Raw genomic sequence first — 20955 nt, forward strand, 5'->3', positions numbered from 1 at the left:
CTGTTCCTCGGGAGCTCCACGGAGTCAATATTAATTGGTTGTGCTGCTATAGCCAAAACTTTGGTCACTCGTGCCAATGCCAAGTGTCAGTTTCATTGGTGTCAACAGTGCAAATCTTGGGCTGTGGACAAGATGAAACATCTCTGATAAGTCCATCTTCACTGTCTTTCCCACATGGGAGTTACGGTGCGGAGAAGCTCCAAAGAGGCATAGCCCCGGACTGTTGCTGCCCAGAATGAAGCACAGGGTGAATCAGTGATGTCTTGGGCTGCAATATCATGTCATTCTCTACTGTGTTTGATAAGCACGACTACTGAACCATTCTGGAGGACTGTGCGCACCTAATGGTTCAAACACTGTACCCTGAAGGGGGTGCTGTGTATCAGAATGATAATGCACCAATACACCCAGCAAGAATGATTTGATGAAAATGAAAGTGAAGTTGAACATTGCCTGCACAGTCACCAGATCTAAATATTTTGAGGCACTTTGGGCTATTTTGGAGGAGCATCACATGGTGACCTGAACACTGTTCTAGAGGACTGGCTCAAAATCCCTCTGGCCACTGTAAGAGAATCTGTCATTCCCAAGATGAACTGATGCTATTTGGCTGCAAAAGCAGGCCCAACTCTACATTTATTGTGGTCTAAAACCAAGTTATCTTTAGTATTTAATTTTAGGTTTTTACAATTATTTACTGTAACCATAATCAATCTATTTCACACTTTAATAATTCTTCTCCATGTTTTTTCCTAATTTAACATGAGTTACTAGCCATTTCATTAGAGGCCCCACCCCCTTGTCATTTCAAACCTTTCTTTGTTCTGTGGAATAGAAGATGTTTTGAGAAATGTCTGTTTAATTTTTCTCCATACAATGGAAACCAATATTCACCACAATGGTTTGGTTACCAACATTCTTCAAAATACATTGTTACACATAATTCATTTTTGGGTGAACGATCCCTTTAAATGCACAAATACATTCCTTTTAGACATCAAGAGAATAGAAAATAACACAAGTGTAAATGAGAAGTCTTCACTGAAATGGATGAGATCCCGTCTGTTTACGCAATAAATTCCTTTTCATTCTAGAAAAAATACGAGCTTTATTGCTGATAGAAAAAAGCGAAAGACGAATAGTTATTTTAGAAACTTGATTAATAGGCTTTCAATCGTATTGCCAATGCTATTTTGAAATAGAAAAATACTAGTAATCATACGTACCTATCCAATGGTACAGCAGTAATCGTACCATTGGATAGACAGGACTATGTGAAACATTTTCTGCTTTTCATCTACACTCTTTAAAATAAAGGGTCCTCATTGGCATTGATGGTTCCATGAAGAAACTTCAACATCCATTGAATCTTTACATTCCACAAAAGGTTCTTTAGATTATTAAATGTTCTTCACACTAAGAAAAAAAAGGTTCTTTTAAAAACTCTTCACTGAAAGGTTCTTTGGGGAACCAAAAAATGGTTCTTCAATTGCACCACTTTTGGAACCTTTATTTTTAAGCGTGTAGTTTCCATACTACAGATGGATTAACAATTCATCTTGGTTAACTTGTTCAGAAATTAGAAACATATTGGGTGTAACCTTATGCATTACAGAATATTGAACACAAAAAGAAATGTTGACAAACTAAACTGCTATTACAAAGTAAAAGGTTCTGTACAGTAATTTGAGCATACTGCATATTACAAACCTTAATGGCAACACTAAATCAAAATGGACTTCATTAGTACACGTTCCTGGTCTTATTGTGAATGATTCAGCAGTGCACATTCATTCACATTGAACAGAACTGAAAAATGTCTTGTAATATATTATTGAAAGTACAAAGTGCTTTCTTTTTTTAGTTAATGTCACCAAAGCAAGCTGTGTGCTAGTGGTGTTTCAGGAAGGGTGTAGTCCTCCATAATCTACAGCAAACTCTCGTATGGAACGCCCACTGTTCACGATCTAATCAAGTCTGCCTGCTATATCTGCGTTACATTGTCCCACTCAGAAAAACACATTATGAAAGTTAAATGGGTTGCAAATGCCAACAATGTCATGGTGACTTAAAGAGAAATGGTCAATCATACAAGCATTCCCAGAATGCACCAGAAGAACTATCCAAATGCAAACACAGCATCTAAGGACATAAAGCATGAAACAGATGGATGGATTTTCCTTTATATAACTCAACAGACGTATACATAACATAAAGTCTAATGGTTGTTCAGCCCGACTTCCTCCTCCAGGCTTTAATGTTTTACAGATCCGAAAGATACATATTGCTGTAACTTAAACCACAAAAACAGAGTAAAAAAAGTGTTATTTACATTGAAAAATATATATGTACAATTTACAAGACAAATTTAGACTTTTATGTTAACAATGTTTTTTTTTTTTTTTTTCTTATCAGTGTTTTAAATGTGATGCTTGATTATGATAATCAAGCTCAGGGTGGTAAAATACTTTTGGTGACATCTGATTACAGTTTAAAACTGATGTGTGTGTGTGTGTGTGTATATATATATATATATATATATATATATATATATATATATATATATATATATATATATATAAATGATTGAATAATTTGACCAATATCTCTCTCTCTCTCTCTTCATATATATATACATATATATAAATTATGCTGGAAAGGCTAACAAGGTTGGTTTATAGATATTATAGATCTTTTTTTTTTTTTTTTTTTTTTTTTTACCAAAATTGAATTAAACAGCATATGTCAAACCCATAGCATACATACAAAATATGTATTATTCAATAATTTAGAGTAGATTTTTTATGCACCTATAATGTCCTATTTTTCATGATATATTAAATAGTTATGAAACTTATTTAATATTTCTCCCTACAAAAATGCAGACATTTAGCCTGTAATGCTTTTTTTTTTTTTTTAAAGGGACATTGAAGCAAACCCTTTTTGTGGAAAGTGCCACTAATTAAAGCATTAATTCACTTCAGCATTAAAATTTCCTGATCATTTACTCACCGTCGTGTCATCCAAGATGTTTGTGTCTTTCATTCCAGGATTTTTCTCCTTATAGTGGACTTCAATGGCCTCCAAACGGTTGAAGGTCATTACAGTTTACAGCGATCCCAGACAAGAAATATCTAGAGAAACCATTTTTGAGGAAAACGTTCCAGGATTTTTCTCCATATAGTGGAATTCAACAGTTACCATTGGGTAACTTCTGCCTACGTCACACGTGACCTTTCTTACGTGATTACGTAATGCGTGGCGCATTGCAGAGCAGTGCAAAATGACCATTTGTGGTTAAAAAGTATATAAATGTTTTTTTTTTTTTTTAGAAAATGACCAATCGTTTCACTCAATAAGACCCTAATTCCTCGTCTGAGATCGTGTAGAACCCTTTGAAGCTGCGCTGAAACTGCAGTTTGGACCTTCAACGCTTTGATCCCTGTTGAAGTCCACTATAAGGAGAAAAATCCTGGAATGTTTTTCCCAAAAACCTTAATTTCTTTTCAACTGAAGAAAGAAAGACATCTTTGATGACATGGGGGTGAGTAAATTATCGGGAAAATTTAATTATGAAGTGAACTAATCCTTTAATGTATTAAAAATGAATGGTATTTTAGTGACACACTGTATTAAAATGTTTCATTAACAGCTGCCATAGTAATGCTATAAAATTAGCTTATTTCATCTGATGGAATGTTTTTTTTTCTCCTGATAGATCCTAGTGTTTTCAGATGCCCTTAAACATCATGTGTCAAACAGAAATCGGTAAGATCCTGGAATAAATTTGTAGTATCAGTATCCAGATTCGACATGTTGACAGGAGAACGGCCACTTGTGGCCAAAAATCTCATTTTTGTATTCATTGGTGTAGATCCCGAGTTTCCCGAGCTCTGCAATGCTGCTCGAGCTCATCGGGCTGTAGTCCATGGAAACCCCCGAGTCTGCGACCGCCATATAGGCATATCCCGGCCCTTTGGGGGGCCATGTGTGGTTGGGATACTCGAAGCTGGATTGTGAGGACAGTCTGCCCGAACCCGAGCTCTGCGGGAGCGAGCCGAGGTCGGAGTGCGAGGCGCTCAAAGACGACGTTCCCGCGGTGGTAAAGAGTGTTTGGAGCGGTAAGGTCTCTTCAAAGACATCGTCCACCTGTTGCTCAGTATCTCCTTGCACACGCTGGGAGTTTTGATTGAGAGCGACGTAGGTGTCATGTGACTGGAGTAACGTTGACTGGGAGAACGATTCTGGGTTTTCTTGAAGAGCCCTCAGTTGCTCCATGAGCCACTGAGCGTGAGGAGGTTCTCGCCATCCTCCCATTAATCCCGAATCCGCACGCTCGCTCCCCTCTTCCTTCTCCGCAGGTTTTCTGCCCTCTCTCGGGGACGTACTGTAGTTGGTCAGAGAAACCTCGGACAAAACCTCCACAGGTGAAGGAAGCTCCTCCGTGTACACATGGACTGATCTTCCCCACATGCTGCCATTATTTTGGCTCATCCACTCCTGATGGCCGAGGAAATACAGAATAGTTAGTACTAGTACTAGTAATGATCTCTTTTTTCAGTGATTTTTCAGTCCCAATCAGCTTTTTTCCAATTAAGTTTTCGACTTACTTTCATAAAATGATTACAACTAAACGTTATACGCTCAATTATCTAAATGTGTCAAGTAATTAAAACTTAAATAAGTCAGTGGAAATTGAGTGAACAAAAAACATTTGTGCTGAAAAAGTACTAAACTTTATGTTCAAACAACATTAAATTTGTCAAGTTAAACATTTAATATTCTACGTAAATACAACTCAACTGAGTCTAAAAAGATAACAAAAAAAGTCAGTTTTGTCAAAACATGTTACTACACTACACATGGTACCTTGTAAATGTATAGTTGGAAACATGCATGAATTACCTTGAAATCCCCTTTGTAGACTGTGAAGAGACCTGGAAACTTGTGCTCTGGCGTGGGGATATCAGGCCACAGTTTCTTTAGAAGAAACCTAAAATAATCACAGAATTGATTCATTATTCACTTGTTCATATTATATATGCCGAGTAGTAAAATTGAGTCTGCAAATTTAATGCATGTGAAGTTTTCTAAAAATGTTAAATGTTCTCATTCTTTAGAGAATGGGTTACTGTTAGTCTGAAGTGATTATCATTAACATTATATAATAACAATATGGTTTTGTATGTTCTCATTAAGCGTGTATTTGTGAGAACTGACTTGTGGTGGGACAGAATCACAGTCAGGGACAGCAGGCAGAGGATCAATCCGATGAAAAGCACCAGTAACACAATCAGCGGATCCATGTCTGTTACAAAAAAAGAAACAAAAATGATTCCTCGTTCCTAAATGACAACGATTCGCCTGTGTCTATTAAACCTTTGACTAATAAACCTTTGACAAAATCGCAGCGGAAGATTCAGATCTGTGTTCATGCTGCCACTGAGCCAGAGAGAGCAGTTGTCGTGTTTAGGTATGAAACAGCTTCTCAAACAGTCTTTTTAACCAAACATTATCTTTATTTCTGTGTTGCAAATGTTCATATTGTCACAGAAGTACTGGGATGAAAGTTTATAGTTCAGATATAAACACTGATGTCTATGGTAGGGTGATAGTGTATAGCAAATCTCAAGTGATTGACTGCTTGTATCATTTCAAAATGTAAACTATATTATTACTCAGCTCTAATCTGCTAAATGTGATTGTAAGGCATGAAGATTGTAAACATTAACATCATGAATTTCTGTAAAGCAACTTTGAAAAGACTTAAAATACATTTGAATTGAGTTCTTATGGAGGTCAGTTTCTGCCACAGTAGAAAAATATCATGAATTTACAAATCTTAACTATAAAAAAGAAATAAAAAGACATAATTGACAATAAATTGACATACTAAGTCAAAATGATGATATATTAGTCATAATAATGACTTTTTATGTCATGTTATTATGTATTACAGTGTCATAATTATGACAGTATGCCACAGTTTTGATTTTATTATGAGACAAGTAGTTGTAATGTTACTTATAAGTTAATTATGAGAAAAAATGTCAATATTATGACATTCTAAATCATAATTATGAAATTAAAAAGTCGAAAGGATAAGATAAAAACTGACTTTCTATGTCAATTGACTTTAAATCATAATTTTCAACTTTTTGTCATAATTTCGACTTTTTATATCAATTTCGACTTTTTATGTCATATTTATGACTTAATATGCCCAATTCTGCAATATTAGAAAAAAATCATTCTTTGGCAAATAAAAGTCATAATTAATACATAAAATGTCATAATTATGACATACTAAGTAATATTTGTTTTGACATAATTATGATACAAGTCACAATTATGACATACTAAACCGTAATTATGAGATTAAGTTCAAAATACTTTCTATTTCATAATTTACTAAATCAGAATTTCATCATTTTGTCTTATAATTATGACTTAGTATAATCATAATTATGGTTTACAAAAGAATGATTTTTGTCTTATGTGGCAGAAATGGGCTTTCATATGTTTTACTTGTTGAATGTACTTGCAAAAAGCTTTGAAATCCACGTACCGGTTGGCGCCGTGACTGCAAACACAGGATCGGTCCAAGAACTCCAGTAGCCGTCATAGGCGACGCCATCGAGTTTGACACGGACCCACACCTCGTATCTGGTGTTGGACTGTAAGCCACGCAAAACCAGCGTGGTGCTGGCCTTTATCTTCTCCACCTTCAAAAGACAGCTCACTGATGAATTTCGACAAGAAACACAATACTTCGGCTTCATGGGGAACAATAAAGAACACATACCTTGCCCATGTGACTTCCCTCCACTGCGTATCTGACCTCATATATCATACTGTCATCCATGTGTTTGAGCGGAGGAGGCAGCCAGCTCACGTTCAACTGCCCTTCCTTCCCTGAGCTCATGACCGTGAGGTTGCTGGGAGGATCTAGGAGTACTGTGAGAGGAAAGGCATTGGAAAATCAGCATGAAATCAAAATGGACAAATCTTGTTTTTCAAAATAACTTCCCATCCCTCTTGCAGTGACATCTCCTCTCTTCTCTTCTGATGATGTGTTTACTGATGCGAGAGCAGAGCAACCTGTCACTCACATGAGATCCACCAACCACAACCGTCCAATCAATTCCTCATGGACAAAACCAAGTCCCACCCTACAGGTTTTCTTATCCACTGTAAACCCTAACGCTCAAAATAATTAATTGGTTTGAGTTGGACAAACTTAGATTAAACAAATTAGTTAACTTTTATGAATATAAATTTTTCTTTCAAGTTCACAGAACTTATATATTTTAAGTAAACTGAACTGTTTCATTGTTTTGTGATTTATTAACTGATTTCTTTTCATTTAGATGATCTTAAGTTTAACTGAAACTGGGCTGGGATTTCTTTTTGTGCAAAATTAGTGTTAAGTGGGAGATTTAGTAGTGATTAATGTTTTATTCTAATAATTTAGAAGAGTTTCTTAAAGTGGGTTTTTGGAGAGTTATGGTATCAGGTGGTGTATGCGGCTTGGTTTGAGAGCAGGTATGTTAAATCTTTATATTGCTGCACTCATTCAGCAAGTGCTTTACCATGCTATTGTTAATATGTTAACAAATTAGCATTTTCTAAATTAGCTTGTTGTAGCTAACTAAGTTTACACTAATAAAAATGTTTACATTGAAGTTACATAAGTTGAATGTATGAATTAGTATAGTCAAACATTTCAAGTTAAAGGCCCACTGAAGAGTGTTGGAACGCACAGCATTATTCAATGTGTTGACGTAATTTCAACTGAAACAGAAAGACAGGACGATATATCGAACAGCCCCGCCCCCTTTGTAAAATAGCGAATAGCGTATTGTTTATATCACAACTCGGCCAGAGCTGTTGAACTTGGTAAAGCCTCAGTTTCCTTCTAATCTCTAACCGTTTCTCCTCTGAATGTCCTTTATATAGCTTTAATATACAGCATTCTGTGCAGAATTCAAATGGGTTCAATACGTTTTGTGGTCTGTGCCGACTCGCGCATATGATCTGCTCTGTGCTCTCGTGTCTCTGGACCAGAGCAAACTGCTCGCGTTACGGCGGTTCATGTGACACTAACGCAAAAACGGACTTCATTCGCGTTAAAGGAAAGCATATTTACACTGTTTGAATCATTCCCTGTTCTCTATATAGTGTACTATGTGCCATTCACCATGTAGAAGCTAGTAAATGTGTGAGCAAATGACCGATTTCGAGTGTAGGAGGAGGCGGGACTTCAGATTGATTTGACGAGAAACTGAAGTGCGCGGTGATGTCATGAAAATCCGTGATCCATTTTAGCAGAAGTGAGAGCCTGTAAGTTTTGAATGCTTATATCCCCTAAATGCAAATTTTGTCATTGTTTTGTTGTTTTGTTATTCATAACCTTAAGGCTAACATATTCATACTAAAAGCTAAAAAACTTAAATTTTGATTTCAGGGGGACTTTAAGAACAATTAAAACGTATGAGTAGAAAATAAAAATCTGCCAGTTCTGCTTACTTAAACTTTTGAATTTCTTTCATTGCCTCAATTTTTTTGAGTTTTGCCAACTTGTTCAGTGTTCAAGAAGCTGTTTCACTTGGATATACATCACAATAGCAAAGAAAAGATTATCACATCTTCCATTTCATGCCAACTTTAAACGTAGAGGTCTATACCTGCATTCTGCTTAGTATTTTCTTCATGTATTACTTGTGTAAAGTTTTAATAGACTTACAGACGTTCTCAACGTTGAAGATGCGATTATAGAGAATCTGGCCATCACGGAAGACCTGCACGTTAAGAGGCGTGAAGAACAGCGCTTGGGGGAGTTTGCAGAAGAGGACGGTTTTGTTACTGGCCCGTAAAGACAGAGATGAAACCACACAAGCCACCTTTTTCTCATTCCTGAAGACACATAAAAAGAAGCAATAATGTTGATATTTTCAGCTGAACTAAACAGATAACATATGAATAGCATATGCTGTCTTTCAAGACTAAATATATTTAGAAAAACAATATTGGGAGTGTTATATCAGTTTCTAAGGATAATTTCGGTAACAACATACAAAACAAAATTTAAAAATAATAGTAACAATTAATCAGCCTCAAAGCACTAATCAGTCACTTACTCATATGAATACATGAAGGTATATCGATCATGTAAATTCCTCTCTTCCTCCACTTCCCAGAAGCAAGTGAGATCCTTTTTTCCCTCCACAAAACATTTAGGATCCTCTGTTTTGTCTTGGAGTAACTGGGCCACTGAACAATCATATCATATAAAGTTGAATGCTTTATCAAAAGACAGTTGTAAATTAATTTTGTAATTAGCAGAGTACAAAAGCACAGGTGAACACAAACAAATGTTTTTTCTTTCATTTTTGAACAAAGCATTTTTTTTTTTAATTCAATTATTAAATTGTAAAATAAAAAAAGTACAGATTATTTAAGATAATTTTTAGATTCTATAAAATGCAAGCATATTTCATGGCTTTTTAAATTAAAAACAGGAAATTAATTTGTTAGTGGTCAATTATTAATAATAGTTGTATCAATGCTGATTTTTTGCTGCTTAAAGCTTTTATTTATATTTATAACTTTTTTTCAGGATTCATTGATGAATATAAAACGCAAAAGAACAGCATTTTGTTTTTTAATTTAAACATTATAAATGCCTTTACTGTCACTTTTGACCAATTTAATGTCCTTTCTGAATTAAAATTTACTTTTTTTTATTTTGAATCTTTTGAATATTAGTGGTTTACACAAAAATATCAAGCAGCACAACTGTTTACAACATTGATAATAATCAGAAATGTTTCTTGATCATCAAATCAGCATATTAGAATGGTTTCTGAAGGATCATGTGACTCTGAAGACTGGAGTAATGATGCTGAAAATTCAGCTTTGCATAAATAAAAAGTTATGAAATATGCATGTAACTTTATACTAAAAAAAACATTAGTCAAACAATTTAAAAGAATCCGTCACATTTCTTACCTTTTCTTTCAAAACTTTTTCCTCCTGCAGTGATGAAAGCAAGACACAGCATGAAAACAACTTGCAATCCGTCGCTCCTCATTTTTCTCATCCATTTACATCACTATCCGTGTAACGGTTCCGAAAGGTGTATCCACATTTCCAAGTGGGCTTTTCGACCAAACTGTTTTGTGGACACCATAGACGGTTATGTGCATCTCATCCGATAAGCTGATAGTATGTTCAGACAGAGTGTTTACGCTTTTACTATTTGGAGGCGGAGCATCAGAAAGTGTGTTGTTTACTAGTGGGAGGAGCTTGAGTGAGGACATGCTGTCATGAAGTGCTCAATATTTTCTCAAAAACAACATTACATGGTCAATCTAATGGACTGAGTAGTAAATAATAAGACTTTTTAAAGACTCTTTCAGCATTAAGATGCACAAACGATCAACATGTGCTCAGTTACGTGTGTGCAGACTGCCCTGGTGTTGTTCTGTAGCAAGTAACCGGTTCTTTTTATCACAGCCTGACACTCATGTTTTTTATGCTCAACCTGCGTTATCAGTGCACCGCTGAGCTTCTCTTACGCACAGATAAGCGCAAGCATTGCGAGCCAATCCAGTCTGGCTGCAGCTCACTGTCCATTATCACTAAGACAGGACTGTACCGTTATTTCAACCCAGGACACATTGTTAAGATGGGAAATGTGACACCCGATTAGGCCCACAGGTGGTTTTAATCATGCAAAGGCTTGGTCTGTTTGGTAAAGAATGAATTGTATGTGCATTAAACAGATGTTGGTCCTCTAATGCACACAAAACCTATTGTAAAAGGCATAAATATAAAATATGAAGTAGATTTGTTGTCTTATTAAGTACCAAAAACAGTGTATTGACCTAAAACAGAAGAAAAAAAAAAAAGACAGGCGACATTCAGGTCAACAGTGCATATTTCCTTTGTTTCCTCTGGCTCTGGGGGTTGTGGGTTAGTGGTGGGTAACAGGAAAATGAAATTCAGGAAGTCCCTTTGTGGTAGTTTTCTGGGTATGTAGATAGAAGTAGAGGACTTGGCAGAGAAACAGGTGTAAAGTCATAAATTACTAATGTCATCAGCTCCAGCAAGTGGACAAAGTCACTTTTCTTTTTGTGTTAATGCAACTAAAGCCGTATGTGTTCCTCAAGCTGAGCTTTAATTTGTGTTTTAAACATGCTGATGTTTTGTAGCTTTCATCCAAGGTCCCTGGCAAACCCAAGATTTTAATAGTGTATTAGTAAATGTTGAAATTAACATTAAAAAAGATTAAAAGTGCAGTTCATTATTAGTTCATGTTAACTAATGTAGTTAACTAATGTTAACTAATGAACCTTATTGTAAAGTGTTATCCACATTTCATATGTGGTTAACCTCAAAGGTGCTATACTTTTCTAAGTGATCAGACTTAAAAGAGGCAAAAATTCACATAGATTTACATTGAAGTATTAGCTCCAAGCCATTTTTAGAGATCAGAATATTAAAGGGTTAGTTCACCCAAAAATGAAAATAATGTCATTAATGACTCACCCTCATGTCGTTCCACACCTGTAAGACCTCCGTTCATCTTCAGAACACAGTTTAAGATATTTTAGATTTAGTCCGAGAGCTTTCTGTCCCTCCATTGAAAGTGTTTGTACGGTATACTGTCCATGTCCAGAAAGGTAATAAAACATTATCAAACTAGTCCATGTGACATCAGTGGGTTAGTTAGAATTTATTGAAGCATCAAAAATACATTTTGGTCCAAAAATAACAAAAACTACGACTTTATTCAGCATTGTATCCTCTTCCGGGTCTGTTGTCAATCCGCGTTCACGACTCCGCAGTGACGCTGCTGGCGTAAGGCGCTGCTGAGGTGTTATCCAGTGCGCCCGAGCTTCGTTTACAGTCTGAGGGAGACGCACACTGTATTCAAGCTATTCTATGTTTGTATTTTGGTATTGCTATATTTTTTAAAATGGTGTGTAAGTGTGCATGTCGTGGATGTCCTAATCGCCAAAAACAATTACATAAAAGTGCATGACCAGCGCCGACAAATGAAAGGATTCAATGGAATCAATTCAATGGAAAGGATTCCGGAAGAGAAGACAATGCTGAATAAAGTCATATTTTTTGTTATTTTTGGACCAAAATGTATTTTCGATGCTTCAACAAATTCTTAAACTGTGTTCTGAAGATGAATGAAGGTCTTACGGGTTTGGAACGACATAAGGGTGTCATTAATGACATGATTTTCATTTTTGGGTTAACTAACCCTTTAAGGGTCAAGCAAAAAAAATATTTTTACATTTTCTGTTTTAATTTTAATGTTTTAATAATTTTGTTGTTTTGCCATTTCAATTAGTTTTATTTTTTAATATGTCTATATAGTTTTTTTTTTTATCAAGTTTAAGTTAGTTACTAATGAAAATAGCAATGTTGTATATATATATATATATATATATATATATATATATATATATATTAGTTCAGTGCAAGTTTATTTTATTTCAGGTACAGATTACTATCGTTAACTAAAATCAAAAACATTTCTGTTAATTGAAAAAAAAAAGCTGAAATAAAATAAAGCATAAATATTAGTTAAACAAAAGAAAATTAGAAATGTTGCCTTAGTACTAAACTGAAATGAGTTTAAGTTGAAGCACTAAAATTATTAACTGGAAATAAATAAAACTAAATCTAAAGCTGAAATAAACATTAATTAAACCTAAATAGCAATATTTAAATGGGATACATCTAAAATATATTCAGTATTAATCGCTTTTTACTGCCAGTGTGTGAACAGCTGGTAACGAAACTTAAAAACTAAACCTTCCTGACGTTTCAAATCAAAAGGATGTGACGGTTACGCGCGCTCCCGCGAGCATCTCTTCCGTTACCTATCTCAGACTCAGAGTCCCTTTTGTTATTCTGTAGTTTTTGGTAATATTACACATGAAACACACACACTGCCATTCTGCACTGTAATGTCAAGGTGTCATGCAAAGAAAAGGTATAATTCTGTTTTACAAAATAAAATATACAGTGTCATTTTAATTAACGTTACCTCATTTGTCGTCATGATGCCGGTGCATTGCAGAGCTGGTGCAAATGTCCACATCGCTGTGATCAAATGCTTTCTTAACTATTGTTTCCTCACAGCTGTCATTTTTGTTGTGTTTATTTAGTTATTGAAAGGAAAGCACGCGGCACATATTCATCTAAACGTCGCTCTCAATAGTGTTGGTGGCGTCAGGATGTTCGTTAACAGTATTAAGGTATTCCCAGTTTCTTTTTACTTGTGGGCAAAGAACAAAAAAACTAATCCGTGAGTATATTGCCGATTGAAATGCGTTCAGTCCCGGGTGATGAGGGGATGGTGTCCGATGACCCGTACGATCCCTACAAATCCATCAGGTACAGTCACCTCAATCCGTTCAGTCTCTCTTGTGGATGTGCGCACGAGTGCGACTCGCGAGGCGAGCACGAGCAATAAGTTGCTGGCTGCAGTTCACTTAACGGCCACTGGTGTCACCGGTTTCTACCAAAAAATGCCAAAAGCCTAACGAAATTACTAAACTAACTAAAATTAACAAGAAAATCAACAATATAAAAACAAAAAGCTTGTTCAAAATATGAATAAACCTATAATAAAAAACAAAGCTGAAAATGTTGCTTTTTAAAGGGATAGTTTACCCAAAAAATAAAATTTTGTCATCATTTAGGCTACTCACTCTCAAGTTGTTCCAAACCTGTGTGAGATTCTTTCTTCTGCTGAACATAAAAGAAGATGTTCTGAAGAATATGGGAAACCAAACACTTGATGGACCCCAATGACTTCCATAGTATGAAAATAAAACGCTATGGAAGTCAATGGGGCCCATTAACTGAGTTCTTTTTGGAGCCAAAAAACAGTTCTTCATCACTGCGAGAAAACCCTTTTTTTGAACCTTTATTTTTAAAGGGTTAGATTTAAAAACACTGCTTCAGTGTTTTTCTTTTTTTTGCTTGCGGCAAAAAAAAAAAAAAAAAAAAAGACTTATATAGTGATGGCCGATTTCAAAACACCAAACTGCTGAAATCATGTGACTTTGGCGCTCCGAACAGCTGATTTGACACAAATGATTCATAATGCACCGAATCTTCCTGAAGCAGTGTTTTGAAATCGGCCATCACTATATAAGTCTTTATTTATTTATTTGTTTGGCACACCAAAAATATTCTCGTTGCTTTATAAAATTAATATTGAACCACTGTACTCACATGAACTGATTTAAATATGTTTTTAGTACATTTATGGATCTTGAGAGGAAATATCATTGCTCCCTATGCAGGCCTCACTGAACCATTGGATTTCGTTAAAAATATCTTAATTTGTGTTCTGAAGATTAACAAAGGTCTTACAGGTGTGAAACGGCATAAGGGTGAGTAATAAATGACAGAATTTTCATTTTTGGGTGAACTAACCCTTTAAGAGTATATAACACAACAGGCAAACACACGTTTTCTTTAAAAACAAAAAATGAATTAAAGGTACAATATGTAAAATTTTTGCAGTAAAATATCCAAAAACCACTAGGCTAGTGTTATATATTTTGTCCAGCTGATTACAAACAATATCTCTAATGTTTTCAACTACTTGTAAATCATGAGAAAATTCCCATTCTAAACAGTGACACGGGGCAATGCAGTCGCCTGTCAATGACGTCAGTTACCTTTGTTACCGCCTTTACTGACGTGGAAACCACATGAAAACAGTGCCGTGGACAAATGCGGAAGTAGTGTCTAGCGTCCAGTAAACCACTAGCTTGCTTCAAGCAGTTCCTTATTTACTTCTTGCACGTTTTATGGTGGATTGTGTTACTTATTTATGGAACATAATTACTGTTTACCATCTGCCGCTGGTTCTGTCGACAAGGACAGCTCCTGTAAACTCATGACCGGAAAAGCGGAAGCGGCGCCGGCGACTGTGTCATAATAAAAGTCCCGCTGCTCGTGAGGCGTGTGTTGATCAATCGCTCCAGCTCCTCGTTCAAGTCCCGCAACACTCGGTCCTGCTCTGCTTCATACTACAGTAACGTTAGTATACGCATCCACGAACATGAGTTATTCCAGACTCAAATACATATTCTTTTGCACCGTCCGTTGAAATGGAGACCACATGTCCCAAGTTTCCGCTCTAAAACTTCGCGTCATCAAACTACGCCTTTGTTTTGAATAGGCTTCTAGCGACCTCTAGCGGAAAAAAATATCACAAATTGTACCTTTAATTTCTGTAAGTTCTGTTAATATCAGTCTTTAATGAACAACTCTCATTCTGTGACTTTTAATGAATCTCATAAGAAATAGAAAGGGACAGGAAAGGAAGAAGCTAAAAATGAAAGCGAGGATGAGAAAAAAACAAAACAAAAAAAAATTAAACACCTAGTCTTACAGATCGATTTGTGTTGCACAGATTATGGGGTATGTTGATAATGCATGGGAGGGTTGAGGGGTTGTATGAAGACATGTAACCCAGTTAAACCTGTCACTGGTTTACAGAACAGTCACATGGCGTGGTATCATAACCTTATTGGATGAAGCGCGGGAAAAGGCTTCAGTACAGAACGCTAGGCCGCTATCTTTCTACACTGGACTTAACGGACAGCCAGGAGAGTGTGCAAAAACAGAGATAGAGAAGACAAGAGACAGAGTGTTTTAGATGGCCAACACTCGTTTCTCTTGTGACCACTGAATGCTGAGATCTGAATCTGTCGCTGCTTGTGTGTGTTGTTTACAAATTTATTAAAGTTAACGTTACATAAAAATTATTTTTCTGTTTTGCAGGTGTAGCAGGGATATGTTGTTACACCAGATTATAATTCATTTTTGTTATTTTTTTATATATATATTATTTGTTTTTATTATTAATGGTTTTGGGGCATTTTATTTTGAAAATGTTGCGTGCTTTTATTAAATATAGTATGTACGTCGGCTGACGTCATACGTAATTAAGGTGTTCAAAACGCAGCGCAATCTGAAGTTCGTCCTCTTTGCTTCAATGCCATCAGAGAGGAGAGGTACGATTTTCATGAGCTCCGTTCATTAAATGTTAAAATGTGTTATAAGTGTTCATGTCATGTCTGTGTGGTCAAATATGAGAAAGTATTCTGTGTAATGTTATATTTGACCATTAGTTCGTGTTATCAACCTGGTAAATGTAGTTTATTTGAGTTCTCTTTACTGGTGAATAGTGCATTGCGTGAGATGGCGGCAAAGTGTGTGCGTCGCGTGTGTGAAGGATATGTTAGCGGCTATGCGGCTAACATCTCAATTAAGGAATATTTATATATAGATAAATAGAAATTGATAAATAATAGATTGATTGTGTTTAATTAAAAAGATGTGTATGTATAATTATATTTTGTAAACTAAATATATATTTTAGACTTAATATATTTTGTATTTTGTACACCTTAGGAGAGATATTTTATATATACTGTATATTGCATTCATTGTGTGTTCTGTGGTTAACTACCTGGGGTACTTAACATGTATTTTGTGGTTAACAGGCAAAATAAGAGCATTAGTGGATAACGGTGCCTGTCTGTTTACTTGTTTTGCTGCACAGGTATGTTAAATAGTATTCAAGAAACACTGTAATGCTGTTTTTGAATTATTGGTATATAAGAATGTTTGTGAATTTATTATTATATTATATGACTTATATTATTAATATTTTTATTACTCATACTATTATTATGTTATATTATTATTATATATATTATGTGTATGTTTGTTGTAAAGTGTGTGTGGGAAGTTCGTCCTCTTTGCTTCAATGCCATCAGAGAGGAGAGGCAAAATAAGAGCATTTGTGGATAACGGTGCCTGTCTGTTTACTTGTTTTGCTGCACAGGCACTACAATTAAATCCTCAGCAGTTTAAAAACCAGCTTTGTGTGGACAATTATTTTATTCACCATCAAAAATCAACACAACGCAGAGGAACAACCGCTACACAGGCACACATTGTTTGACGATAAGTCTTATACTGGATGAAGTGGATCTGTAAGTTTTGCAATTTTGCCAGTAATGAAAAAAGAATAATTTCTCATTACAAAGACAGACATGGACATGGAAGACAGGGTTTTTTATGTATTTATTTATCCTGTCTTAAAGGGATAGTTCATCCAAAAATGAAAATTACTACATGATTTACTCACCCTATGTGTATATGACTATCTTCTTTCAGATTAACTCAATCTGAGATACATTTAAAAATATCCTGGCTCTACCAAGCTTTATAATGGTAGTAAATTGGGGGCCAGATTTTGAAGCAGTAAATAAAATCCATACGGCTCCAGAGGGTTAATTAAGGCCTTCTGAAGTGAAGCGATGGGTTTTTGTAATAAAAATATACATATTTAAAACTTCATTAACTAAAATAACCAGCTTCCGCCAGTTCACCGGCCACTTTTATGTATTTTGGGAAAAATGGATGAATTTATGTGATGTAAATCCGGCAGATCCTCAGAATTGTGGTGCAGACTCATCATGCATTATATCAACATGATTATTATAAAAGTGTTTAAAAGACAAAACACATTCACTGCCACATATTTGACAATTGAAATATATCATATAATTCATGATGTAGTTAACAAGTTTGTGAATATTTTGAATAAACAAGGAAAAATTAAATAAACGCGATACATAGTGTCATAGTGTGGCTGCACGACGCGTCGCCAAGGAATGAATACGTTCTAAAGTAATGTTCTAAAATAAAAAACTCATGCTGTGGGCTCAGATAGTATATATAGCCCATAGAATATTCTAGAATATAGATAAAAATATCCGCCATGGGTTGCCATCTCTTAATTATGGTAGTTATGGCGTGAATGCAGCATAAGCTTGTTGTTTTGAATCGGCAAGAACTGTAAAAGGTGGCTGCTGTTTGTTTGTGCTGCTCTGTGACTGATGTCTGTCTACATAAACCCTGCATAGCATTAAACGCGCTGATGATGTATGATGTCTGCGCGAACAGGGTGCGCAAGGGTATGTAAAAACATATGCTGGCAGGCAGGTAGGACATTGTATTATTTCATTTGGACCAAATATATAGATTGGATTAACATTTTCAGGTCCTACGCCTTCCACAGACGATATACACTCACCTAAAGGATTATTAGGAACACCATTAATGACCCCCTTTTGCCTTCAGAACTGCCTTAATTCTATATGGCATTGATTCAACAAGGTGCTGAAAGCATTCTTTAGAAATGTTGGCCCATATTGATAGGATAGCATCTTGCAGTTGATGGAGATTTGTGGGATGCACATCCAGGGCACGAAGCTCCCGTTCCACCACATCCCAAAGATGCTCTATCGGGTTGAGATCTGGTGACTGTGGGGGCCATTTTAGTACGGTGAACTCATTGTCATGTTCAAGAAACCAATTTGAATGATTCAGGCTTTGTGACATGGTGCATTATCCTGCTGGCAGTAGCCATCAGAGGATGGGTACATGGTGGTCATAAAGGGATGGACATGGTCAGAAACAATGCTCAGGTAGGCCGTGGCATTTAAACGATGCCTAATTGGCACTAAGGGGCCTAAAGTGTGCCAAGAAAACATCCCCCACACCATTACTCCACCACCAGCAGCCTGCACAGTGGTAACAAGGCATGATGGATCCATGTTCTCATTCTGTTTACGCCAAATTCTGACTCTTCCATCTGAATGTCTCAACAGAAATTGAGACTCATCAGACCAGGCAACATTTTCCAGTCTTTAACTGTCCAATTTTGGTGAACTCGTGCAAATTGTAGCCTCTTTTTCCTATTTGTAGTGGAGATGAGTGGTACCCGGTGGGGTCTTCTGCTGTTGTAGCCCATCCGCCTCAAGGTTGTGCGTGTTGTGGCTTCACAAATGCTTTGCTGCATACCTCGGTTGTAACGAATGGTTATTTCAGTCAAAGTTGCTTGAATCAGTTGGCCCATTCTCCTCTGACCTCGAGCATCAACAAGGCATTTTCGCCCACAGGACTGCCGCATACTGGATGTTTTTCCCTTTTCACACCATTCTTTGTAAACCCTAGAAATGGTTGTGCGTGAAAATCCCAGTAACTGAGCAGATTGTGAAATACTCAATGGGCCCGTCTGGCACCAACAACCATGCCACGCTCAAAATTGCTTACATCGCATTTCTTTCCCATTCTGACATTCAGTTTGGAGTTCAGGAGATTGTCTTGACCAGGACCACACCCCTAAATGCATTGAAACAACTGCCATGTGATTGGTTGATTAGATAATTGCATTAATGAGAAATTGAACAGGTGTTCCTAATAATCCTTTAGGTGAGAGTATATTCATAAAAATACATTGTTCATTAATATAGCGATTGCTATCAGGATATGAGGAGACTTTCAACCAGTATAACAAACATGTTTAGAGAATCACCTATATTGCACCTTTAAATCTAGGGTGATTTCTACATTCACTGCTGATCAAAGTCGTCATCAGTCATCTACATTAGAATATTTAAAACCTGATCTTGTTGTATGTGAGAGATCTTTGACTTTAACAAGTGAGGAACAGCTTGACAAGCTGTTCCTCACAGCAACAAGTAGATTTATTATTAGAACCAGAACCAGAACTTCAGTTGGACAATTAGTCCATTCAGCGTCAAATTGCATCCCTTTTCCCTCGGATACAGGCAGTTGTACATGTGTCTCAGTCAACAGTTCAGGAAATTAGGATTTATTTGACAAATAGAAAACATTTTAAGGAACATAATTGCACATTTCAATAATATATCAAAGACTCATTAATTGAAGCTTTACAGAGTTCAAACTCTCTTAATTTCAAAGGAAGGGCCACTTGGTACAGAGTACAAAAGGCAATCATTTCAAAGTTATTGAGCCTATTGAATATGTTTTCTGAGTCCACATGAAAGGACTCATACATTCGTTTATGTTCCTATTCTAAACTTATTAAGTGAAGTTATGAAGAGAAGTGATACTGAAAGCAATGGTCATAATACAGTTGAACAGTCTATTACAGGCCATTTCTGATGGTGACTATTTTAAAGAAAATCTTCTTTCAGGTCAAGGTGTAGGTGTGGCTCTTACATTGCATATTGTCTGGTTTCACAGACAAGGCTTAAGTCTAATCTCACTCTAAAATGCATGTTTGATCTGTTTTAACTGAAAGAAAATTGCACTGACATATATTGAAATATGTTGACAAGTTTCGTAGGTTTAGTTTAGCTAGTCGTGCTGAAATACAAACTTGTGATGTTAGAAGTGTGAACTTTGTGTTTGTTGATAGTGTGAAACAAGACTGCCCTTTAAACAGATTAACATTCTTTCACACTTGTGCTCGGTTTTTTACATGATATGCTAGAAGGCATCGTACCAGTGGAACCAAGTTTGTGCTTGGAAGATTTTATTTCCAAAAAATATTTCACATTGGAAGAGCTTAAATGGTTAATTCACTCAAAAATGAAAATTTTGTCATTAAAGGTGCCATCAAACGTTTTTTTTACAAGATGTAATATAAGTCTAAGGTGTCCCCTGAATGTGTCTGAATTTTCAGCTCAAACTACCCCATAGATTTTTTTTTAAATTATTTTTTTAACTGATTCAGGCTGCGGACCCTTTAAATGCCCACGCTCTCCGCCCATGGAGCTTGCGCTTGCCTTAAACAGTGCATAAACAAAGTTTACACAGCTAATATAACCCTCAAAATGGATCTTTACAAAGTTGTCTCCATGAATACAGTAAGAAACGATGGTAACTTTAACCACATTTAACAGTACATTAACAACATGCTAACGAAACATTTAGAAAGACAGTTTACAAATATCACTAAAAATATCAGGTAATCATGGATCATGTCAGTTATTATTGCTCCATCTGCCATTTTTCGCTATTGTTCTTGCTTGCTTACCTAGTCTGATGATTCAGCTGTGC

The 20955-nt window shown here is 36.0% G+C and overlaps 1 protein-coding gene across 1 annotated transcript; it reads right to left on the reverse strand.

The window, feature by feature from the left end:
• Positions 1 to 2607: 2607 nt before the first annotated feature.
• epor (erythropoietin receptor) lies at positions 2608 to 10327 on the reverse strand. Its single transcript, XM_067371603.1, has 8 exons — positions 10012 to 10327; positions 9141 to 9273; positions 8747 to 8916; positions 6806 to 6957; positions 6569 to 6725; positions 5221 to 5308; positions 4906 to 4993; positions 2608 to 4500 (listed from the first exon to the last, which is right to left on the reverse strand). Exons 1-8 carry the CDS (start codon positions 10100 to 10102, stop codon positions 3796 to 3798), a joined length of 1584 nt encoding a protein of 527 aa, XP_067227704.1. The 5' UTR covers positions 10103 to 10327; the 3' UTR covers positions 2608 to 3795.
• Between the last annotated feature and the right edge of the window lie 10628 nt (positions 10328 to 20955).

The sequence above is a fragment of the Chanodichthys erythropterus genome, chromosome 3 (genome assembly GCF_024489055.1).
Source record: "Chanodichthys erythropterus isolate Z2021 chromosome 3, ASM2448905v1, whole genome shotgun sequence".
Lineage (NCBI taxonomy): Eukaryota > Metazoa > Chordata > Actinopteri > Cypriniformes > Xenocyprididae > Chanodichthys > Chanodichthys erythropterus.

What these genes read in the sequence shown, in the direction of transcription:
- epor (XM_067371603.1), bottom strand. Translation starts at nt 10,102, where the DNA reads ATGAGAAAAATGAGGAGCGACGGATTGCAAGTTGTTTTCATGCTGTGT. An exon ending in ACCTTCATGTATTCATATGA is followed by an intron (nt 8,917 to 9,140) that starts GTAAGTGACTGA and finishes ATGTGTCTTCAG; the next exon opens with GAATGAGAAAAAGGTGGCTT. An exon ending in AGGGAAGTCACATGGGCAAG is followed by an intron (nt 6,726 to 6,805) that starts GTATGTGTTCTT and finishes TGTCTTTTGAAG; the next exon opens with GTGGAGAAGATAAAGGCCAG.